At 45.8% G+C, this 24,964-nt stretch overlaps 2 protein-coding genes across 2 annotated transcripts in view; one reads left to right on the top strand and one right to left on the bottom strand.

The window, feature by feature from the left end:
• Positions 1–5,130, bottom strand: part of LOC142574480 (scoloptoxin SSD14-like) — a 29,115-nt gene extending 23,985 nt beyond the window's left edge. The window contains exons 1-3 of the mRNA XM_075683544.1: positions 5,036–5,130; positions 2,452–2,640; positions 865–987 (exon numbers count right to left, since the gene is read on the bottom strand). Of these exons, the coding sequence (XP_075539659.1) occupies positions 865–987; positions 2,452–2,640; positions 5,036–5,130 (407 nt within the window). The remainder of the gene's footprint in view (positions 1–864; positions 988–2,451; positions 2,641–5,035) is intronic.
• A 9,054-nt stretch (positions 5,131–14,184) lies between these two features.
• Positions 14,185–24,955, top strand: LOC142575451 (RRP15-like protein). The gene is made up of 5 exons (XM_075684831.1): positions 14,185–14,260; positions 14,798–15,105; positions 18,644–18,723; positions 21,804–21,954; positions 24,775–24,955. The coding sequence occupies exons 1-5, from the start codon at positions 14,242–14,244 to the stop codon at positions 24,877–24,879; spliced, it is 663 nt and encodes a 220-aa protein (XP_075540946.1). The 5' UTR covers positions 14,185–14,241; the 3' UTR covers positions 24,880–24,955.
• The last annotated feature ends 9 nt before the right edge of the window (positions 24,956–24,964 follow it).

Raw genomic sequence — 24,964 nt, 5'->3', positions numbered from 1 at the left:
AACGACCTGTAAAACGAAGGAATTGTGAGCTGTGTGTTGCGTGGCTCTTGCAACCAAATGTCCTGCACAACGAATGATCTCGGAGGCCCCAAGAACTTAGGTATAAAGGCGTTCGACTGCATGCATAGCAAAGTAAGACAGCTTGAGCACAAAGCTCTGAACGCGATTCCAGGAACCCACAGAAGACCAACACGTACACAGCTGCATATGCAAACACAAGCATGCACTTTGCATTGTCCGAGCACTCGCACAGGAGTTCAGGGTTTCGAAGAACGAGTGCGCAAAACTTTAGTACTATCGGCGTGAAACGAAACGCGAACAGCGCGGCGCGTGGTCGAAGCATAAATAAAGGCATAGAGCGCGCCGTCCATTCGTCGCTATTGACAGACGTGTACATCCGGTTTGACCGAACTGCGCGATGATGTTCCCCTTATGCTGCGATATTTCCGTTTCTGTTCTAGTTCTCCTTTATTTGAAAGCGAGAAAAGCTGGTGACGCAAACTTTACCAAGCGCAGCGCTGTTCTCGGTTCATTTGACGACATACGTAGCCTAGCTGCTTTTCTGCTTAACTACTAGCTTAGACTAACACTACGCTTAATCTTTCATATGACACCTAAGTGTATTATGCACCTAATATATTGGCATTTTTTATGAAAGGCGACAAGCGCTTTGCTTCGCAGCCTCACTCTTGGCCAAGGGCCAAGTATGTTTTTTTTTTTTTTGTTCAGTGTGAATGGTCATTGATCTAGCGCCAGAGTTCCCTATTGCGAGTTTTGCCTGAAATCACGTGATAGTAGCCACTAAGTCCCTGCGGCAGGTGTCATCGCAATCTGTCGCACCAATATGCGTAGAATCCGGCTCACTTGTTGTAAAGGACGGCCATTAGACCACCGCCGATGCCGGTGGCATGTGGTGCGGTGACGCCCATACACAGCAGCGCGGCCACGGCGGCGTCCCCGATGGCGCCGCCCTTGTCGAACATCTCTCTATACGGATAACAGTACAAAGAAGTCAGCTTCAAGTAAGGTTTCTATAAGGTCCATTGAAGTCGTAGGTTCCTTTAGTATGTAATGCAGTTACTGTTTTTTTACACACAAATATTTTTACACACAAACTATAAACGATTTTTTTTTTAATTATGGGGTTTTACGTGCCAAAACCACCTTTGATTATGAGGCACGCCGTAGTGGAGGACTCCGGAAATTTCGACCACCTGGGGTTCTTTACCGTGCACTTAAATCTAAGTACACGGGTATTTTCGCATTTTGCTCTCCATCGAAATGCGGCCGCCGTGGGCAGGATTCGATCCCGCGACCTCGTGCTCAGCAGCCCAACACCATAGCCACTGAGCAACCACGGGGGGTGACTATAAACGATAACAATCTTGACATCTGAAACACCGGCTACCTCCGATTGAAATTCCAGTGCGAATGAGCTAGCGTTTTACCAGAAGAGTTATGAACAGAGACCTGCGTATTTCTCAGCAGATAATTAAACAGTTCCATGTTTGCCACTGCTCTGTTACTACTCGAATATTGTATTAAGATCATATTCTATGGTACCGACCGTTCAATATAACACTTCTTTTCTTTCGGTGCGAATTTGTCTTCGTCTTCTTGGCGGTCCAAAAGACGCGGAAACATGTAAAAAAAGTACCGGACAGAAAATAGTGCCTTTCCTGTGTTGTTCTTTCTTTACATGTTTTCTCATTTTCTTGTTGTTGTTTTTTCGCACCACAAGTATGAACTAACTAGAGCACAAACAAGTAGCGATACGTTGCCTTCGTCTGCACTCCTCGATGATGTTCACATTGCACACACCAGCGACTAGTCGTAACCAATCACGAAGGACACGCCTTCCCGCGCAGCAAATGACGGAAGCGACCAGGTGACGTTATGACCGTCCTGCCTTGGTCACGAAAATTTTAGACGAAGATACCACGGCATCTTTTTCTTGAAAACCAGCTAAGCAACAATGTCAAGCGTCATGTTGAACTATCCGGACCATAAGATGTCATCTTGCTGCGAAATCTGAGCAAGAAGCAGACGGTGAAACAAACTGGACGACAAAGAACGCACTCGCATGCACGCACACAGCCACACACGCAATCGCTGCAAGACCCCCCACTCTCGCAACCACTCTGTCTGGAGTGGTTGCATGTGTTGTGTGTGCATGAATGCTGGAGTCATATTTTGCGCTCCAATTTGTTTTATCATAACGAGTTACCAACTGGCCCAACAGCTAGTTCTTCTACCAGCGGATGAGCGGTAAACGCAAAATCATTTGTCGCATCGCAGTAGGTGATGCCTACTTCAGCGTTATTCTTGCCGGAACAAAAAAATAATAATAATAATGCATTCACAGCGAGATTCCACTTCTGTGCGAGACGTCAGTGGGAGCTAGCCAGCATTTTGACATCAGGGAGTTCGGCAGACGTTTCGGAATCTCACTTGGCGACGTCGGCGCAATGAGGCGCGTCGCAGACCACGGCCCACTTCTCGAACGTGGTGTCGACGGGCGTAGGCTTCGCTAAGGTGACCAAGCCAAATAGGGAGAGGATGGCGAACACGACCAAAAAGATGCAGCAGCAGCAGCAGCAGCACATCAATATGGCAAGGTTGCACATATCCTCGATGGGGCTGTGCAGACAGAATATTGGGCGGGAAGACACCTTACACGAGAGTTGGGGTGTGCGAATATTCGAAACTTTCGAATAAGGCATCGAATGACGTCCTATTTGATTCGGTATTCGAGTCGAAATAGTATTCCATAACTTTTCGAATGCCTCAAAACGTCGACTGCGCCCACTTAAACATACAATTGGAGCAAAAGTATTCGGTAAGTTTTAATCCCCGCGAGCATATGGGTATAGACATAAAACACGCGTGGTGCAGCAGGCTACGTCACTTAGGTAGCCTCACGTTACAAGCTGCGCAGCGACCGTTCACGCTCTCTGAAGAGCCCTGTGCCTGCGAACAAACCACTCGTCTGCCGCTGATGTTTCATTTGTTCTTTTAAAAACGGCGCTTCATAACGTGCCATAACGTGACAGAAACTTGCTAAGGTTAACAATACTAGGATGCGAATATCGTTTTATCTTAGTTGCGTTAACTAACGCCTGGTCATTATTCGAAAACTATACGACATTCGATTCGATTCTATAGCACTATTCGATTCATACTCGATTCGGACTGAAAAATAACTACTTGCGCACCCCTACATACATGAGAAAAGCTAACAGCTACGAAGCTAACAGCTAACAGAAACTTTAGATGGGAGTCAACCGCGACTTTCCTATGCAAGTAATACATTAGTTGGAGGTCACAGAAACTGGTTGCGAAGTGATTATGAAGTGGTTATGCACAACCATTACGCGAAGTGGCTACAATCCTTGCAAAAACATTGATGAATCCTATCGACAGATATTAGTTCGGCAATGTCTCAGTATATGAGGGCCTGCGGATTGCACATGGTAACTAATCACAGTAAATGTATACAGAGTGCTTGAGAAAATGTGTTCGAAATTTCCTATATATCGGGAATATATCCGATAGTTCAGCGACATTTTTCGGTATTGCTTTAATAGCATACGCACACATCGTGAGACGATTCGATGTGTATCACAAACAAGAAATTGTGATATTGAGGAAGAATAATCGATTATTTAAATGAAATAGACGGTTTACCCCAATGTAAGACTTTGGAAGTCCGTCATCCGAGGTGTTTAGGCTCACTCACACTGGGCCGACCCGACACCGATTTCGGTCTGCCAGCTGTCGGCGACAACGTTTTTGCCTTCGTGTCGGCGCCTCTGTCACACTGTATCGACGCCGCCAATCTGCCGACGGTCGGCGGAAATCTCGGCGTCGGTACAGTCTGACAAAGCGCCGACATGAAGGTGAAAAAAAAAAAAAAAAGCACCGCTGCCGACAGTCGGCAGACTGAAATCGGTGTCGGGTCGGCCTATTTTTAGTGAGCTTTTACCCCTTCGCAGACACCGCCTTTTTATCAAGTCCGGCTCTCGCTCGCTTGTCCAAGAATGAAACATGAACAGTGAAGTCAGTCTTGGGCATCTGCTAGGGACGCGACAGAAGGGCTCTTAAATTTAAATTCTGGGGCTTTACGTGCCAGAGCTCCGATATAATTACAAGGAACGCCGTAATTGGGGACTCCTGATTAATTTTTACCACCTGGGGTTCTTTAACGTTCACATAATGCACAGCTAGAACACGGGTGTTTTTGCATTTCTCCCCCATCGTGACGAGGCAGCCGCGGCCGGGATTCGAACCGGCGCCCACGGGCTTAGCAGCGCAACACCAAATCCACTACGCCACCACGGCGGGTGGGTGGCTCTCTTCGGCAGTTCAGGTTGTTTTCTAGGCAAGATGACCCGTAATTCGTTACTCTGCAGAAATTAGCAGCGTTAGTTTTTTTCATATGTGAAACCGGTCATGAACGTCTCGGTTGAGGGGCTCCGAATCTTACAGCAGAACGAATCGTTCGAGTCGTTCGGTTATAAGGTTATCTAGTCAGATTTTTATAATTAATTGTCTAATTATTACCCGAGTAAATTTAAAATGTATAAATAAAAGCAGTCCCGAGGAATACAAATCACACCATCTTCCCTACTTTAAAGCAGTTTCTAGAGCATTTTATGAAACTTTTCACAACGAAGTTGTAAAATTTATGCTTCGTTATCTCAGCTTTACCACAACCGGCAGTTCCAGCTAAAAGAAAAATTCAAGACATGGACAAAAAAAGAAATCGCAACAGCTCTTAGTACGTTTCCTCTTTTTCGTTCAAGTTAACGTAGCTGATAAAAAACAGTGAATCCCGAGCCAAATGATTTCCCCTTTTCCGCGTATGGTAGCGTCCGAGGTAAGGAATAATGGATATTATCGCCGTAAAGTGTTTTGTTTCACTTCTCCCCGCGCGTGCCGTGTCATTCCCCGATGCGTCTCAGTGCGTTAGGCTTAACCAGAACGGTCATTACAGCCCTTGTACTTTAACCACTACGACGGCCACATGACATACTTGTAGCCAAGGGGGCTCGGACCAAATCCAGCAGAACCGCCTTCATCGCCAGATCCTCCGCCAATGTCGAAGCCAAGTGCGGATGGGTCATCCATGGTCTTGAGCCCTTGACCGTTCGCGAGATCGAGTGGTTAGCTGTTTGGTCGGTTTGTTTGTTTGTTGGTTGGTTGGTTGATTATGGTGATAATGATGGTGCCTTATTTAATGGCACGCACCCACTGTGGGTGATGGGCCACGAACCGGGTGGTATAATATGATAAAAAAGAAACAAGGCCAAATAAATAACTAATTTAGGATGCGAAAGAAACCGATAATAAATAAAATTAGTGTGTGATAAGGCAGTGAGCCTTGCATAGACAGATTGTTGGTTTGGCGTCTATGAATGACTCATACCCACTATATACGAGATTGGCCAAGCGTCGAATGAGTTGGCAAAATAGTAAGTCAAATCTAAAAAAAAAAGGAAACACGCATGAAATTTTTTGAATAGAACAAAACAAAAGTAATATAAGACAGATATTTAAGAATTCAGCAAGGGAATTGTCCTTATTCACTTAGAAGCTTCTCAACATCTGCAAAGTCATGCTTGTTTCTTTGTTTCCCCTTTGCTGATGACTCATACCTACCATAAAAGATTGACCAAGAGTTGAACGGATTTAGAAGGCGTTTAATACACTGACCATAGCAAAAAAACTGAAATATTTGTGTAAGAATCCAAGGAATGAAAAATAACACTAAAACTACCGAAATCTTACAAGAAATTGGTTTTTAGAAACAGTTTGAACTACCTCAACCGCTGAGCAAGCATACCTGTGACAGCGTCCAAGAAGATTCAAAAGAAAAAAATAATAATCAAGAATTGAAATCTTCATTCCGATTTGTCTGATTACACGGTATACTTGGAGCTGCGGCTGTTCTCTTCTTTTTTTCTTCATCTTAATGGCGCTTTCCCGCTGCGGCTCATTGATGATGACGATGCTGATTTCCTTCCAGAGAGAGAAAAGAGAGAATGTGGGCATATTAACCAGAAAAGTGTCTGGTATGGTTGACAAGCAAGGGCGGACGCAGAGGGCGCCCACCGGGTACGTGTACCCCTCTCACCTCGAAAAGCAATTCCTGCAGGCGGTGACTTTGCGCACTGAGGCATGTAAGAACATGTGCAAGAAGTGGACACGTGTGAGCCTCCCCCAAAAGTATGCTACAAACTCAAGGAGATAGGCCGGGAATCGGTTGGCATTACGAGAACAAAAACAGTGAATATGCGAAGGAAGCTGAAACTGATTATAAGTCGAAGGAATGCGAATAATGAGAAGTCACCCGGCGCCAGCCGCGAAGTCTTCGTGTGTTGCATGTCTCAGTATATACTCAGACAAAAGCATCTGAATGTATATGATGTCGTTTCAATTTTGCTCAGTACCACATCAATTTTAAGGGGTCTTGTATGTTTTTTTTTCTTTCTTTTGTCATTGAGGAGCGGCGCATACTTAGTGCCACGAACTCAATGGCACCTACAGTGTGACCCTAAATGACGTGAAAGAAAAGCCATTAGGTACCGCGGTACAGATATCGGAAAGTGCGTGAACTATCCTAAGAATGCTAATCGCACTAAAAGAATGTGGAAACAAAAAGTCTAAGGGAAAGCAACGAGGAAATGTTGTAAAGCGTATTTCACTCTTTGGACGCATTTCCTCCTCGGCACTTTGCGAGGAAAAAAAGAAGAAAGATATCTAAAGACATTCGGAAGATAACCTAACACGAGTATAGCTATCAGTTAGAAATCAAAATATATATCGATTGAGTTTAGGAAGAGGCTTTAGCGCCGGAACAACTCCAATTTCTTGTACGAATACAATAGAAGAGCAAGAGCGCTTCGAGAATCGCTGGACAGATTCGAACGAAATTTGTTTCACATAAGAGAGTAAGGTAAGTTCTACGGACTGTCGGAAGCGATATTTTGATTTTGGGCCTCAAATATGTTACAAAAATTGCAGAAAATTTATGTCTATGTTTCGAAAAACTGATATTGCAGCGTTGTAAAGTGCAGCTTTTACAGCATCTAAAGGGGACATATGGCTCATTTTGTTTATGGGGGACGTGAAATTCTTCCAACGTTTAGTTCAGAATGTTTTCACAAAGCCTCACTTGCAGATTAAGGTTAAATTTCAGAGCAGTATTTATAATGCACCAATTTTAACCGCTGCAGCAGCATTGCCAGGTGGAATTTAATAATGTTTAGTAGAATACAAAATCAGTATACAAAAGTTGGCATGCAAACCACAAGCGAGATACTGAGAGGCAGCACCAGCAGCTGGAGACATTAAAACACAGTCACGAAAATTGATAAGTAACAGGTCTAAATGCCATAAATTTTAAAAAATTTATTTATTCGCGCGTTTATTGCGTGTTTTCTTCTTCGCGAAGTTATTTCTTCGAAAGTGTCCAACTTAAGAGATAAAATAGAATTCGCAGAACTGACAAAACTGATCAACAAGGCGAAAATAAGTGATATTGGAAATTATAACGTGGGAAAGACTGAAGAAGCCGTAAAAAATGGACGCAGCCTGAAATCAGTGAGAAGAAAACTTGGCATAGGACAAACCAAGATGTATGTGCTGAAAGATAAGCAGGGTAATATCGTCAGCAATCTCGAAGGTATAAAGAAGCCGCGGAAAATTTTATGCTGACCTGTACAGTACCCAGAGGACTCAGGAGTACTCCATTCGAAACAATAATGAACAAGATACAGAAACTCCTTCTATAACTAGAAATGACGTCAGAAGGGTCTTGCAAGACATGAAACGGGGAAAGCGGCAGGAGAAGATGGAGTATGGATGGATGGATGCAAAACTTTAATAAGGTCCTGAGGTACGCGACTCAGCGCGCTGCGGGCCGCTCCCACGTTGGGACTGTCAGGCCTTGCCCGACCGCCGCATCGTGGGCCCTCTGGACAGTCCATAGTTGCGCCCCGGCATCGGGGCTCTTGATAGCGGAGAGCCACTTGTCCACATTGATTTGTTCCGTGCCTCGTAACGAGGGGCAACGCCAGAGCATATGGTCTAGGCTAGCGATGTCATTGCAGTGCCTGCAAGAACTAGTGGCATAGGTGTCGGGATAAATTTTGTGGAATAAAGCCGGTTTGGGATATGAACCTGTTTGCAATAATCTGAGGGTCAATGCCTGCGCTCTATTTAACTTCTTGTGTGGAAGGGGAAAGTCTCTCCTGCCGAGATAATAGTGCTGCGCAGTTTCGTTGTATGTGGTCGGTTGATCTCTGTTCTCCACCACTGCGGGCCGGCGTTGGAGTTCTCCATGGTCGCGGAAAGCGAGACCTCGCGCCTTGGAGTGGGCCAGCTCGTTGAGGTTTGTTGGGCCTCCCATGATGGATCCCATGTGAGCGGGGAACCACGTGAGAGTGTGGGTGGCGATGCTTTTGCCTTCGAGGATGCGACAGGCTTCCTTACACACGGCGCCAACGCTGAAGGCCCGGATGGCTGCCCTGGAGTCGCTAAAGATATTGGCATGTCCGTCGTCCAGGAGGGCCAAGGCAATGGCCACTTGCTCGGCCGCATGCGACGACGTGCTTCGTACCGAAGCGGCGTTAACGGTCGAACCTCTGTGGTTGATTGAAACTACCGTGAAATTGTTGCTGTTTGCATACTGGGCCGCGTCAACGAAGCAGCTGCCGCCAGGGAGTTCTGTTGCGCGGCGTAGGAGCGCTACCGCTCTGGCCTGCCTTCTTTCCACGTTGCGCTGGGGATGCATATTGCGCGGGGCGGGCGATATTATGATGTTATCTTTCTGCTCTTTCGGAAGGCCCTGGTAGGCATCTTCGACAGTGGCCGGAGGGACGCCCATCTCAGTTAGGAGTCGTCTGCCCGCCCTGGTGCCCGAGAGCCTAAGAATCTGTGCCCTTTCTTGTGCTTCTGCAATCTCTTCCAGGGTATGAATACCCAACTGCAGGAGTCGGTCGGTGCGTGTGTAGTTGGGTAGTCCGAGCGCGCTCTTGATCCCCCTCCTTATCATGGCATATAGCTTGTCTCGTTCGGCCCTCTTCCAGACGTGCATGGCCGCTACGTACGTAAAATGGCACAACAAGAAAGCGTGGACTAGCCTTAACAGATTCTCTTCGCTCAGGCATCTCCTTCTGTTAGCTACCCGCCTGATTAGACCGATGATGCTATCCGTCTTTTTTGCTAGTTTTTGAATGGTGATGTTATTCGAGCCCGCCCCTTCGAGTGCCATTCCCAAGATTCGAATGGACGGTACTTTGGGAATGGGATCTCCGCAATTGGTGTAGAGATTAATGTCAATTTCAGAGGGGGGTTTCCAGATCTGTGGCTTGCGGCCCATTCTACTTGGGCTGTAGAGAAGGAGCTCCGATTTCTTTGGGGAGCACCGGAGTCCCGTGTCGGTTAGAAAACGCTCTGTAGTGTCGACAGCTTCTTGGAGAGCGGCTTCGACTTGTCCGTCACTGCCACCCGCGCACCAGACAGTGATGTCGTCCGCGTAGATCGTGTGACCGATGCCCTGGACCTTGCCTAGATACCTTGAGAGGTCGACCATTGCGATGTTGAAGAGGAGTGGTGAGATGACTGACCCCTGGGGGGTGCCTCTTCTGCTCAGCTCCATTTTCTCCGATTCCAAATCTCCAGCCTTGAGGATGGCGCATCGTTTGTTCAAGAAAGACCTGACGAAGGCATGGAAGGACGAGCCCAGGTCGAGTTTGGAAATGGCGTCGAGACCAACTCGTGACGGATGTTATCAAAGGCCTTCTCCAGGTCCAAACCAAGGATGGCTCTCGTGTCCCGAGTGCAGCGTTCCAGGATTTGGATCTTGATAAGCTTCATGGAGTCCTGGGTGGAGAGGCCTGGCCTGAAACCTATCATGTTGTGAGGGAAAAGGTTGTTGGTCTCGATATACTCGGCAATTCTGTTATGGATGGCGTGCTCGGCCACCTTCCCTACACATGACGTCAGTGAGATTGGCCGGAGGTTGTCCAGGCTCGGCGGTTTACCGGGCTTTGGGATTAGTATGACCTTCGCCAACTTCCATTCTTCCGGTACAATTTTCTGCTCCCAAATCCGATTTATCTCATCTGTAAGAAACTCGATCGATGCGTCCTCTAGGTTTCTGAGAGCCTTGTTGTTAATGTGATCCGGGCCGGGTGCTGACCTACCGTTGAGGTCGTGTAGGGCGCGGCGGATTTCACTGATTTTGAAAGGTTCGTCCAGCGCGGAGTTCGGCTTCCCTTTGTATACTGGGTATGCCACCTCATCGGCCACAGTTTTGAGCGGCAGGTACTTCTTAGCCAGCATCTCCAGCATGTCCTTTTCCGAAGACGACTTCTTGGCTTCGTGGAGCGCTTTAGCGAGGACACTTCTCTGGTTTGACTTGGTGCCGGAGTCGTCGAGCAAGTGTTTGAGAAGATTCCACTTCCCTCCCGTGCGCATCTGCCCGTCAATTGAATTGCAAATGTCGTCCCATTGCTGCCTAGACAGGGCTTGGCAGTGCTCGTCGATCTGCTTGTTGATCTCGGCTATCTTTTTTCTGAGCTTGTGATTCAAGCGTTGGCTTTTCCACCTCTCGAGAAGTGATTGCTTAGCCTCGAGAAGGTGCGCTAGCCTGCTATCCATTTTGTCTGTCTGTAGATCCGTCTCTATGGTTTTGGTTGTGGAGCAGACATCTTGCACAATTAGTGCGCACCACTGGACGAGACTCTCCGGCTTTTCTCCACGGGCGGCGCGGGCCTTGCGAATCTCACGGAATTTGTCCCAGTCGGGCACCGAGAACGCCTTCTTTCTTTTCTGCTCCACTTGTAAGCTGGTGACCGTGATGTTGTGATCACTACCGAGGTCTATGAGCAGATTCGACCATATGGCTGAGCCAGCGTTTTTAACAAAGGCGAAATCCGGGACAGAGTCCCTGGTCGAGGAGGTGCCCCGTCTGGTGGGAAAGGCTGGGTCCGTCAATAGATAGAGGAGACATAATGCTAGAAGAGCTGGCGGCCCTCTACAAGAAGTGTCTATCGAGTGCAAGGGTCCTAGAAAACTGGTAGAATGCAAACATTATACTAATCCACAAAAAGAGAGGCGTTAAAGAACTGAAAAATTATAGGCCCATTACCTTACTCCCAGCATTATATAAAATACTTACCGAAATAACCTCCAATAGAATAAGGGCAACACTGGACTTTAGTCAACCAAGGGAACAGGCTGGCTTCAGGAAGGGATACTCTACAATGGATCACATCCATGTCATTAATCAGGTTATCGAGAAATCCACAGACTACAATAAGCCTCTCTGTATGGCTTTTATAGATAGATAGATAGATAGATAGTACTTTTTATTCGTATCAATTCTCATACACAAAAATCAGGCCTACCAAAGCCTCACCAAGGGCTTGAGTGGCAGCGCCTGGCAGACAGCGAATAGTAGCAAAACAAAGAATAGAGATATTGCAACAAACTCGACAAGCAAACAAAAAAAAAGAAAATTTAACAACTCAGAGAGACAGATATGGAGACATAACTATTACAACATCAAAAGGGATGAGAACAATATGGAATTAAGATAGTAACACTCGATTAAATAATTACGGGGTAGGAAGCAACGCAGAGACGTACCGCAAAATTTTTTTCAGGGTGTATTTTGTTCTCATGCGGAATACACTAGGTGGCATAATATTGAAACAGGCAGGTACATAGTATTGACGTGTGCGCTTTCCGTACCGGGTTGAGGAGCGAGGAATGCAGTAACGGTATTTTGGTCTTAAATCACGTGCAGGAACATATGGAATGGTGAACTGACTGCACCAAAAATGTTTAAGCGCAATAGTTTCTGTTAATAAAGCGTTAAAATTTGGAAACTTTAATCTTCTGAAAATATCGATGTTATTACCGATGGGCAGGTCGTAGGCAATATTTTTTAAAAGTAAACGCAGAAGCGAATTCACCCTGCGCTGCCAGCGAACAGTGCAGTGACCATAAACAGTGATTCCGTATCTTAGTACACTATAGGCTAAAGATTACGAAAAAAACGTTTGATTCAGTAGAGATACCAGCAGTCATAGAGGCACTACGTAATCAAGGAGTACACACCGCTTACGTGATTACCCTGGAAAATATCAACAGAGATTTTACAGCCACTTTAGTGCTACACAAGAAAAGTAGGAATATACCTTATAAAGAAAGGGATACATGTAAGGAGACACAATATCTCCAATGCTATTCACTGCGTGCTTGGAAGAAGTATTCAAGCTAATAAACTGGGAATGTTTATGAGTATGGATCGACGGTGAATACCTCAGCAACCTTCGGTTTACCGATGACATTGTTCTATTCAGAAAAACTGCAGACGAGTTACAACAAATGATTGAGAACATTACCAGGGAGAGTGTAAGAGTGGGGCTGAAGATTCATACGCGGAAGACAAAGATAATGATGAATCACCGGGCAAGGGAACAAGAGTTCAGGATCGCAAGCCAGCCCCTAGAGCCTGTGAAGGAGTACGTTTACCTAGGTCAACTAATCACAGGGAACCCTGACCATAAGAAGGAAATTCACAGAAAAATAAAAATGGGTTGGATCGCATACAGTAGACATCGTGTGCTCCTGACTGAAAGCTTACCGTTATCATTGAAAAGGAAGGTATACAATCAGTGCATTTTACCGGTGCTGACATATGGGGCAGAGACTTGGAGACTGACAAATAATCTTGAAAACAAATTAAGTACCGCGCAAAGAGCGATGGAATGAATAATGCTAGGCATAACTTTAAGAGGCAGAAAGAGAGCGGTTTGGGATCAGAGAGTAAACGGGTATAGACGATATTCTAATTGACATTAAGAGAAAAAAAAACGGCGCTGGGCAGGTCATGTAATGCGCAGATTAGATAACCGTTGGACCATTAGGGTGACACAATGGGTACCAAGAGAAAGGAAGCGCAGGAGAGGACTGCAGAAGACTAGGTGGTGCGATGAAATTAGGAAATTTGCGGGTGCTAGTTGGAATCGGTTGGCGCAGGACAGGGGCAATTGGAGATCGCAGGGCCTTCGTCCTGCAGTGGACATAAAATAGGCTGATGATGATGATGATGATAATTGTGCTTGAAAGTGAAGTATTCACGGAGAGAACCAATTCGGTTTTGACGAATTCTGCTAGCACATATTGAATTGGTGATGCGCGTTGTTTCTTCTCGCGAAAAACTCTAGCCAGGTGTCCCTTGATTAAAACTTCTTTCTGGGCGAGTCGGTGCATACTTGACATACGAATTGTAACAGCGCAAACACATGCAACCACAAAGTAACAAGGATGAAACGCAAGCGCTGACTGTCAACTAAATTTTATTGACGGAAGACGCATACGTTATATAAGGGGAAAGGCAGAAGTGAAGGGGGAAGGGAGTGATACAATCGGGGAAAATGACATTGCGCGTCGATGAACGAACGTGCCGGCAGTGAACGGAATCAGGCGCAGAAAAACAAGAAAACTAGAAAAAAAATAGAAAAAGTAGAAAAAAGGCGAGGGATACTAACATACAATCACATCAGTAAGCGGTCGCTTCCAAAAATTGAAGCTCTGCAGCAAAAAACGATACAGAGGGGGTGGTTACGCACTTGCTGCCATACTTCTGTATGTGAAACGCTTCCAAACTGACGCGCACCGTCGCGTCGGCACTCCTACCGAGAAGAATCTTCATCTCTTCCAGTCGAGCCTCGCAACCTGTGCATTCAATCACGTGCGCGACCAAATGTGCGTACTTGTCCTTTAAGTTACTTAAATTTCGGGCATGTTCCCCCTATTAATGCAGCGGCCGGCTTGGCTGAATCTCTTTCCAACGCATCGCGGAAGGGCTTCAGGGCCGGCGGCGCGGTACGCACACTTCCCTATTCTAGACACTGTAGTAGAACACCATAACTGTAGCAATAGTTTGGAAGTCACTTGCGGGAAACCATGAAATAGGTTGAGTTATGCCAATTTTGAAATTCCCGCTGATTAAAAAAGAAATAAAAGAAAGAAAGAAAAGTGCTGAAAAAAAAAAAGGATGCTCTCCTTACAAACACCCTTCGCAGAATTGTAACAATGTTGAAGCGAAAGAAAATTTTTAATATTCACTTGATTTATGACCGTCGCCGAGCGCTTTGATGCAAAAGACGACACTTTCGGCCTTTAACATATAAAGCTACAGGGGTGGCTACATTGTGCAACATGGCGGCGCGCAGCTCAGGTAAGCGTGGATATTTCGTGCGTCGCCAAATCAACGTTTTAATTTGGCACACTGAGTTGTGAGGTCTGTTTTGTGGACAGATACAACTGCATTGAAATCTCTATTTTCGTTTAACTTGCCATAGTCGTGTACAGTGCCACGTAGGCTATCCTCGGTTGTGCGCACACGCTCGCGTGAGTCCAACAAGCTGTCAGCCGCCGTGAATTTAAGTTCGCTCTAACTGTGATACGATCGTCGTGTACAGTCCTTTGACGTCAAATGTTCTTTAAGGCTAGAAAAGTCGTTATACGTGAAACTAGAGCCGCTTCCTTAAGTGAAACCTTTGTGTACCGCGCACGGCATGTTCTGTGAAATTTACTGGGCAAAGTGCGAAGTGTCAGTCGCGTCTTTCGATCTTTCCGCGAAATTATCGGCCGCCCACGTGCATGTTTAATAGTTCTCATTTCTGCTTACTACTGTAACACTCGCTATTTTATACCTGTCTTCATTTGTTGACTACAGTTCAGGTGAACGAATCACTGCTAATCTCATTTTTAGACGATGAGTCTGAACACAGTGCTGACGAACAGCGGCCGGCGCTCGCCAGCGGCTCCGATGACTCCGCAGCAGAAGGCAACGAGGCCTGGGCCGACGTGCTGGGCAAGCTCCTCCATACAAAGGCGCCCAGGACAAAGACTCCTATCCTTTTCAAAGCGAAGAAGGATGGACAACAGAGACGCCAAAAGCCGGCCACCGTCCTTGAAATTGTGGGCGATGGAGGAGAAGTGAAAGAACAGGAGACACAGAAACTGCCTGACGAGCCTGAGTTTCTGTCCAAACGGGAACTTCGGGAAAGGAAAGAGAAGGTTCGACCCTCATTCTGGTTACAATTTTGTTGCGCGCTTGTTTATTTGCGCACGTGCATAACCGTGTCGTGTGGCGAGTTTTTCAGTTGATCGTGAGTGTGTGTTGAAACAATTACTGGCAGTTTAAGACAGGTGCACTAAAAAATCAATAAAAGCCGTGCAGATCCCTTGCACAGTAGGAATAGATGTTATGCGAGGCATGTTGATGGTATTCATTATGCTAAAAAGACGTGAGGCGTGAGCTTTCTGTCGTTCTAATGTTGAAAGTAGCTGGCTGTCCATCATTAGATGACAGCAGCAGGGCGGAGGCAACAGTGGTGGCACGATGACTTACTTATTCTACTCCACTAAAGAAATGTCACAACTTGTTCTGTTACAAACTGGGCCAGTCTCAATGGCAGTACAATGTGAGAAAAACTGGCATGGCTCTTGCTTCTTGCTCTTGCTTCTTGCCTCTACTGGTGCTAACCCATGGGTCCCGTTTTGTTTGAGGAAGGAGGGCCTCCCCTTGACTCACACAGTTCACGGGAGGTGGCACCCATCCCCTGTCCCGCATGCATGTTTCTATTTGCTCCCAAGCCCAGATCTCGATCGCTGCGCCGCCCACATGTACCACATTTCTAGGTACTTTTCTGCCGAAGCGCCATTGCACGCGCCCTAGATCCTTCTATGTATTTGGTTTTGCGTCGCTGGCTATGCCAGGGCGCGCAGTGTGTTCGGGCCAGCCTGCATTTGCAGAGTTAAGGTGGTGTAGGTAAATTTTAATTCTGAATGCGTGAGCATTTGTATGCTTGCCCAACGAGAGAACCGTCCCTTCGTCCGTCCCGTAGTAAGACGACCGGTTTCGAGATAGCGCCTGCAGTAGCGAATGAATTTGCCTTTGCGCTGCCTTCGAAGCGAGAAAAACATAGTGCTGGTGGTGCTCTCAGTTAATGCCTCATTCTGCAACTTTCGTACATCGCTTTGAAGTTAAGCGGGCACGCATCTCTTCAAGACTATGTAAGTGGCAAAAACACAGCGCGCGAGGCTATGAGCAGTTGGCACTCTTTTGTGGGCATCGCAGATCGCTTTCAAGCTGCGGCCCACGCGGCATTGCTTGAAGAAGCCGCCATTTGAGTACGTTCATGGCTCAATAATAGTGAATTTTAGTGCTTTCAGGATTTCGGCAAGCGCGGGCGGTTTGCCGGGTGAACGGGAGCGTAAACGTGAGCGGCCAGATTGGTGGCGCCAGCTGTTGGCACAAAGCTCAACCACACAAACACGGAGCTAATTGCTATATTCTGCTTAGCCGCTGGTTTAAATTATGGACAGCGGCGTAATCGTGTGGACAATTACGCAACTGCTGAAAATTTGCACCAGCAGCGAAGCAGGATATAGTAGCTTACTGCAATTTTATCTCTGTGTTTTTCTGGTTGAGTTCTACGCCACCAAGGCGGCTGCACCGCTCCGGTCGCTCACGTTGCCCCCGCCCATCCAGTAATCCGCCCAAACCACCCTGTTTGCCGGAATAGCAGAGACGCTAAAAGTCTCCAGTGGTTTCACGCGGATGAATAAGGCACTAAAGAGTGATAACGGCTTATATAATGATCGGAACCGTCATCAGCGCACCTCGGGTCTCCACCTGCAGTACTTTGCTTGCGTAATCAATGCTCCTTGCGCCGCCGTCAGCACCAGTTCGTGTCGCCACTGAGCTGTCGTTAGTAATGGCCTTATCAAGTTCCATAACATTGGTAATGACACCAGGCTGCGCGGAGATTGAGATAGTGGCACAATGCTTACGCAGAGTCTTAACTCCCAGAGGAGTTACTGCGTGATTTCTTTCTTGTTCCTGGATGTTTAATATGCATTGTGTATGGCACCAGTGCCTTGCTATTGTTTCTGCTGAAAGAGAGATAGTGATGTCAAGAAGGAAAGGAAGCTTGAGCGCAGCGATGATGTGGCTCATGGTGCAAGAAACCCTCCATGCCCCACGATTATCCCAGCTTTTGTAGATTGAAGCGCATCACACACCACGACAAACTTCTTATCACATCCCTTTATCCCCTTATCCAAACTGAAATATTTCGTCCAGTATTGCGTCAGCTTCTGCATGCAACTCTTATTTCGAAACAGCGTAGGCATCTTGTTTTCAATAACCTGTTTTCTCTTAGCGACAGCTGGGTGAGCAGATGTGCGCCCAGGCATAACACCTCCCTAGTCCCACCAAGTAACTACAAGGATCTAGGGCACTCGCTGTGACGCTTCGCGGAAAAAAGTACCTAGAAACGTGGTACACGCGAGCGGCGCATGGTGGCGCAGCGGTCGAGCACTGGGCTTGGGCGTAAATAGAAACACGCGTCCCGCACACACACAGAGGGGCCCGCGGGCCACCAGCCCAACCACGAACCACCTGAGACACCCATAGAAATTTGGTATCTACCCTGTGCTTTCCGATTAGGCATGATTTTTCAATAATCCTATTTGCACTGGGTGCTTCACATTAATTGTATCAGCAGATAATCCCATTTGCTCTGGGTACATCACGCCAATCATAATACCATCTCCGTGGGGGGGGAAAGGAAGGTCCCGATGCGTAGGGGCTAGCAGCCACTGGGTGAGGGATCAGCGTATCGGCAGTGGAATTTCATTCGGTGGTGACAAGGCCTTTGTTCGTAGCACGTAGATTCCCTGGAGTTGTTCATCTGGCCTCATGGTGCTCTTGTGTGCCTTTTCTCCCTGATCTGGTTTGTGATCTGGTTTGGTGAAACTGAACGTGCAGAGCAGTCCCGCAACTTCTTGTCTCCTATTTGGCAAGCAGTCAGTTGAGAACAGTGCTGAACCCACAACCACAAAGCAAGCAAGTACAAGGCTACCCTCTTGCGAGGCACACCAGGCCTTACAAGAAAAAAAAAGAAGGAAGGAAAGGAACTCGCCACTGCTTTCCTTTCCCTTTCGCACGTCCTCCCCCTTAAACACTAGAAACAGCCATTTCCTAAAAGCTCCAAGAACTGATCACCAAAATCGGCTAACAATCAGCTGCACCTATGCGATAATAATAAAAAACTGTATGAAAAAAAATCCAACAGAAGAATGACACACACACCAGTGTGAGCATAAGGCTTTCGCTGCACTAGCGACGACTACTCAGACCATCTACGTATTCATTAAGTTCTCTTTGTTGTTGAAACAGCCCCAAGACTGTTGTAAATCGTGTCACATGGTACGGATAGGCTATTATTTTTTTTTTTTAAGAATCTAGATTCTCTCCCGGTAGCATGTCCCACATCCTCAAACTCTGCTTTTCCGAGCTAACAATTCACCTACGTGGTGCATGATTCTCAAATCCCCGCAGAAAAGAAAACAAAGGCACATTTTGAACCAGGGAAGTTTTGACTGCTATCGATTATTTAAATTGTTTAAAAGCTGTCTTTGATGACCAGCAGAGCTGGAATAATAACACTGCTCTTGTATCATTCACATCTGTGTGTTCCTCCTTTTATGACTTGTGATTGCCATTTGTAATATGCAAGTCATCTGTGTCAATTTCTTGCCTTTTCAGAAGCGGCAGTGGGAGGAAATGAGTAGGACGAAACCGGTGCACGATGAAGTTGAGAAACGGTTAAGAAGCATTGCCACGAGGTGAGGAAAGTTTTGCACCAATGTTTATAATCTAGAATTTAATCTTGTCTACAAAAGCAGCACATAGTAATTTTTGGAACAAGTGGGTGATGTCCATTCGCCTTTAACACTGAGCACTTCCTTGCTGTTTATTGACTGCAATATTAAGTTAGGCTGAGATATATTTCAGTGAATTAAAATCTAACCACAACAAAATTTTTGGCTATATAAAGACCTTGTTTCATGTAATATATATGTATGCATAATTTTACCTTTCAAATATGAGTGGGTGCGCCACAAAACTTTTGGAAAAATAGACATTCACGACAGCAAAGCTTAGAAAGCATGGTGCTATTACCACTTGCCAGAATTATGCTATATTGAGCAGGTAAAGTTGAGTGCGTGACGGAAGTCTTTATGGTCAGACTTGCATCACACACTTGACAGTTCTGCATGAGAGCCTTGTGGCCGAGCCAACACGTTAAAAACGATTTCAAATCCTTTTTCTTGGCTGGTGTCTTGACCCATCCTTTAAAAATTTAGCAGATAGCTCACTATCCAACATCGCTTGGGTTTCTGCAAACCATTACCAAATGAACCAAGATGTTTCTGTAAGGCGAGCAATCTGCCTTTTTCATGACGTGATGGCACATGTGCCCTGCCCTAGTGGATTAGTCACAAAATGTTTTGGAAGGGACGCACACGTGGTCGCGTGGCCTGAAATCTGGGGAAAGTCCCGGAAAAAGTACGGCTCGGACACACACTGCGGCTAACACTCGTTCCATGTACTGTATTGGAACTCCGCTGGTAGCTTGATCTACATTGGTACACTGCCGAAAACGTGCGTAGTACAAGACTGCAGCTCCACCTTAAAACAGAAAGCAGCCAGGGCTTTGTCCAAATAGCATCGTGGACTACTTTGTCGCGGTCTTGTATTTCTTGTATTGATGGCTAACGAATTTACCGAAAACCCCCATCATTACTCGGCCGACTCTTCAAAAATACCACATTGCTGATGAAATCTTCTCGTAGCATCGGCCCTCTCTTACACGTGATGGCTGCTCCTGCATGATGTCATGTATAGCACGTAACAGTGGGTCAATACGAGACCAACAAGACCCTGACGCCAATGATTGACAAACTATTCAGCACAGTGTGTCGCTGAGACCATTTTGTTATAATAGGCTGACAACAACACAACTGACGGGCACAAGTTGTAGCGCGACGAGGTTTCTTGTCGATGGCACCGACAAAATCAGCATACCGATCATGATCTCTCCACCAAACCCCGTGTGATCAGCCGTTGAACCGATAATGCGATAGCCGCTGCCCCTTTGCTTGTATATATAATTATTCGTGCTCAAAATGTCGAAACATGATTTTGCAGTTGAAATGCCAATGCGTCAGTCCTTTCAAGCTGTGCACATGAAGTTTGAGCCAATGTTGATCCTGTTTAGTGAACATTTGGTTAGGCCTGGCCCCATCGGGTTCGTGCTTCTGCTACCGGTCGACATGAACTTAAAAAGAGGCAGTTACGATGAAGGAAACTGATATTATAGTCCAGTTGTGGCCTTATAGTTATTTGATATTAACTACTCTTTGCTTCGTACGGCGCATACACAAGCAGGAGTGGCGACACAGCGCTGTGCCAGTATCTGTACATCTTTCCTGAAAGCTGCCGGTCACATTCGCCATGTGGTCTGTACGTGTTGTTACGCTGACACATTTTTTTTAATTCTGGAGAAGCACCGTTTACCTCTGCTTCAAACGGGAAACAAGAGACAGTTTATTCGGTACAGCAGCATAAACAACCGGCTCGTTGAGTTACCAACTGTGTCATCCGCATATTTATGAGAGAACTACACAGCTTATGAATGAATGTTTATGCTGAGCACACTTTTCTCTAATAATAGTTTATAGAATGCGCAAGCTGTAAGTATGATGACGTTAAATAAAAGTGAGAAACAGCAATAACAGCTATATGTGTCTGGATCACAGTTGCCATTGTTTAAGTGGCTCGGCTGCTTATATTGACTTGCCTTAGGCTAGAACAGTGCAGCTCATATGGGCAGATATGTAAGTTTTGCTATGTTTTGACATTGTTTCATGTCGGCAGTGAGCCTTTTCCACAGTATTTGAAACTAACAATGATCTGTGGCTGTAGATTTCGATGTAAACAAGTGCACTGTTTTGGCTAATCCAACATGGAAGGCTGCGCTCGAAGACGTCTTGAATGTGGAAAATCTCTAAAGAATGTGTAAAAGGAATACAAAAAGCTAGGTGCAAGAGCTGACATCAGTGGCAACAAACTCCAAGGCAGCCGCGTCGGCAGGCCGAACTCAGCGTGCCTTTATCATCCACACTGTTGGCACAACAGCGCTTTCAGGCCTGCTCACCCAGTAGTCGGTGAGTGCTGCATGACTTCCTGAAACGACATGCTGCCCCAAAGAAGCCATTAATAATTAATTTAGATCCACGAGATGTACAAACAACGCACACTCAACATGGGCACAGGTGCCCAAATCAACTGCCGAAAGACGCGGCACCATTCCAAAACGTTTCCGGTGGCGTGCAGTAGAGGGCAGCACAGGAACATGAAAAAGGCAGAGCATTTTCTGCAGCGAATGCATACAACATGCTTGTTTATTTTTTCATGGAGAACAGCATCATACCTAGCCTTATAGATGTCGCATTTCCAAAAACAACATTATGGCCAAAATTATGAGGCCGTATGAATTTTTGCCGGCCTTTGTAATTTTCAAGTTTCATCCATTTACGTGCAACAAAAGTGTGGTAGAGTCCTTGCAATCTGGAAAATGTGTTGGTACTGCTTTTACCGCTCTGAGTCCATAGTCATCTCCTGAATTACCAGGTCATTGATATATACATTTCCTATCTTCTAAACGGCCTCACCACTGGTAAGCGTAAAATTTGTCATGAAAATAACAAAGGAGTTCTATCTAAAAAAATGTTGATTGTTTAGGGATAGAGATCGGGAGAAAAGCGGCTACAGCATGGTTACGTTTGCTCAGACTTTGTGGCTCTGCTTTTTCATACAGCAATTATTGTAAAATCTGGAATAAGTGTATTTTAATTTTCAGAGGTGTTGTACAGCTCTTCAACGCCGTCAAGACTCACCAAAAGGAAGTTGACGAGAAGCTCCGTGCTGCTGGCCAATCGGAGACCAAGAGAGATAAAGTGTTGAAATCTTTCAGCAAGGGTGCTTTCCTGGATATGCTTAAGGAAAAGAAGGTACTGCAAAAAGATTGTTTTTTCAACATTCCTTATACTGTGTGCAGCAGTTTATCAGTAAACAAAGGCCTCATATTGCATCCTTGGCTGTGACGTAACATGTGATGCCTGTAAATTTCTGAAGGGGTTTTAAAACTTCCAGTCATTAAACAGTGACGTCATTGGCATCTGCATTTCTGGTGCGAGGAGAGTTCAAGGAAATGGAGCCTTCAGCTATGATTTTCGTCATGAGCCATCTATTACTTGCACATAACAAATGTGCAGCAAATTCAAGGTCAGATTGCAGCATCCCTGCTTTCAGTGCCAAGGTCGCCTACTGCTATGATCACTTAGTTGTCATCAGGTCATAGTGCTTGTGGCCCATATACAGTTGTCAGCAACAACTGCTAGAAAGAATTCCTGTTCTGCAATCTTCCATTTATCATGGGAGGAATGGTGGTTAATACCAGGGTTTAATTATTATGCTTTACCTTTCTAATCCAAGCGCTCATACTTTTCTAAACCAGAATTGTCACATGTGTAATGCAATATTTTGTTGAAATTGATCAATTTGCGAAAAGGCGAAGCCATCTGAAGAGAGAAGGACAAAGTTTAGGCAAATCTGGGTCTTGTCCTTCATTCTCATGCTGACTGAACTGCCATGCTTGCAGCTTCCCTAGACTACCAGTGCCAGAGTACTCTCTAATAGTTTTTGTACAAAACTAAATCGTTGTACGACTTCATAGTTTCATAAGTAGCCTGTGTATTGCCACTGTTGCCTTGTTCAGAGACTTTCTACTAGATCTAGTAGCTTTTTAGCTTTCTTGGCATAGAAAAGGCACCTTTAGAAGGTATTGCATGAATATTGTTTTTGCACAATACAGTCGCCGACCGTTTATTCGGACCTCACGGGGACTGCGAAAATTTCCGAATAAGCAGGTGTCCGAAAAAGCAGATTAAGAAAAAAAAATGAAATCCTTTATTTCCACGCACTTATGCTGGCTCGGCAGTAGGCTTGAAGAAATCGTGAATGTGCCGTTGCACGCTGTTCTGTTTACGTGCAATCAGATAAGCCTGAATCTTGGAGAGGGTCGTACGGTCACTATAAGCGGCTGAAAGCACAGTCACTGTTTGTACACGCTCTGCATGCGACGGCAGCGTAGCACATGGTGCGTCGTCTTCCAACTCAGAGTCATTGTCCGGCGGTGCAGCAGAAACCAGATGAATGATCTCGCCGTCGTCGAGTTCTGCGCATGTCAGTACAGCAGTGTCAGCACCTGTGAAACTGTCAAATAAGACGGTGTCCGGAATCGCAACGCAACCACTGCGCAAGTCTCGGCAGAACATTTTCTGCGTCAGTAGGGAGCACATCGGAAGGCGACAAATCTTAGGCCTCCCGGCACCCGCTTGCCGGCATTCCCCAGCGCAGTCTGCGCAGGCACTGTTGGCGGCATTAGACACTTGACGCGATGTTTCCGTATGCCACGTTGGATCACCGGAACCTCGACACAGCACACAAAGCAAACACCACCATGCGGACACCAGTCGCACAAATGAAAAACGTGGCCTACTCGCAGCATCGTGCGCGAAGAAACAAATTAGCTGCTGGGTTGTCTTGACATGACTTACTAAGCTGAAACCGGAGCTGCTGTAGAACCACCCTATCTAACCAGGCAGAAACGATGATGATGATGAGCGGGGATTTGCAGTAGCGCCACTTCGTGGGGCAGCAAGGAGGCTCCGTTCAAAACAAAAATGGCGTTCAGCAAGTCGAACCATGCACCAGTCAGAGTCGGTGCATGGTGCTCTTGATCGAGTTGGCTCAAGGAGTGTCCGAAAAATCAGATGAGAGGTTGCAAGGTGTCCGAACTTTTGGCAGTTGTTATACATTATGGTCTATGGGGAGAATGGCGGTGCCGCGAAGCAGACCGAATAATCGAGCATGTCCGAATTTTTGGAGTCCGGAAAATCAGTCGGCAACTGTACTACCACTATCAGATTCATGTGAATATATATAAGGGACCTTAGTGGATTTTGAATGTTGTTTTAATGGAATCTTCCAGTTTAGCAGAATTTCAACAAGGTTATGCAGTGCTTGCCTTTGGTGACAGGGTGTGCACACATAAATTGTGCCAAAGTTTAAAAATATACCAGTCTCATGCAGCCAGACAGAAACAAGGTGTAATGTATTCCTTAATTTGGAGCAAGTCAGGCTATTCTTTTTATTTCACCTAACTGCATAATTAGTCATTTTAATTAATCAACCGCTCAAGTATTCACAGCAAAATTCCCCATGAGAAAGCCACTGACAGTTCTGAAAAATATCTGATCCAGCTGTCTGCTGCTTAATATGTGTTGAATAAATGTTCTTTCCAAGCTCAAAAGAAAGTCCACGGAATACGAAAATGTGTGACAAGCCGCACGCTGCGACAGTGGTGCTTTCACATGCGCAGTGCACGAACTCTCCTGTTTCTAGCCAGGCGTGATCCCAAGCAGGAATTTGTTTATCCACGAGTGGAGACTGTTTTTGCAAATGTCTGAGCTTAGTTTTATGCAGTTATTTTTGCAGGTTTATAAGCATGATAAGCATGGATATTTTGTTCTTTTTTCTGTCTGGGGTGTTGTAATTTGAGGTGGAAGTTATATGCGAAAAAATGTGGTATTTACTACTGTATTACCAGAATGCTTGCAAAACAATGTTGTGCACATGCAAGCAATATAAGACACGCTGCTGAGTAGCTTTAAGCAGCAAATAGCGCAGTCCACCTGTCCGACTCCTATAAATTTTAAAATGTGTGAGCTTTGTGAACACGAACGCCTTCTACGTTTGTTTACTTACAGGAAAAATCGTCTGACAAACAGCAGTCTTGGGGAGTGCTTCGAGACGACTTCATGCTTGGTGCTGAGATGAAGGACTGGGATAAGGAGGAAGAAATAGTCTCTTAGCTGTTGCTTTTGTGACTAGCAGCAAATGTGACCACACACATTACACTCTGTATAAAGTCAGTTTCACATTCATAGAGTCTGTGCC

The sequence above is a fragment of the Dermacentor variabilis genome, chromosome 3 (assembly GCF_050947875.1).
Source record: "Dermacentor variabilis isolate Ectoservices chromosome 3, ASM5094787v1, whole genome shotgun sequence".
Classification (NCBI taxonomy): domain Eukaryota; kingdom Metazoa; phylum Arthropoda; class Arachnida; order Ixodida; family Ixodidae; genus Dermacentor; species Dermacentor variabilis.
The sequence above is the reverse complement of the archived record's forward strand: the minus strand, read 5'-3'. Positions and strand labels throughout refer to the sequence as shown.

What these genes read in the sequence shown, in the direction of transcription:
- LOC142575451 (XM_075684831.1), top strand. An exon ending in TTAAGAAGCATTGCCACGAG is followed by an intron (nt 18,724 to 21,803) that starts GTGAGGAAAGTT and finishes TTTAATTTTCAG; the next exon opens with AGGTGTTGTACAGCTCTTCA. An exon ending in ATATGCTTAAGGAAAAGAAG is followed by an intron (nt 21,955 to 24,774) that starts GTACTGCAAAAA and finishes GTTTACTTACAG; the next exon opens with GAAAAATCGTCTGACAAACA.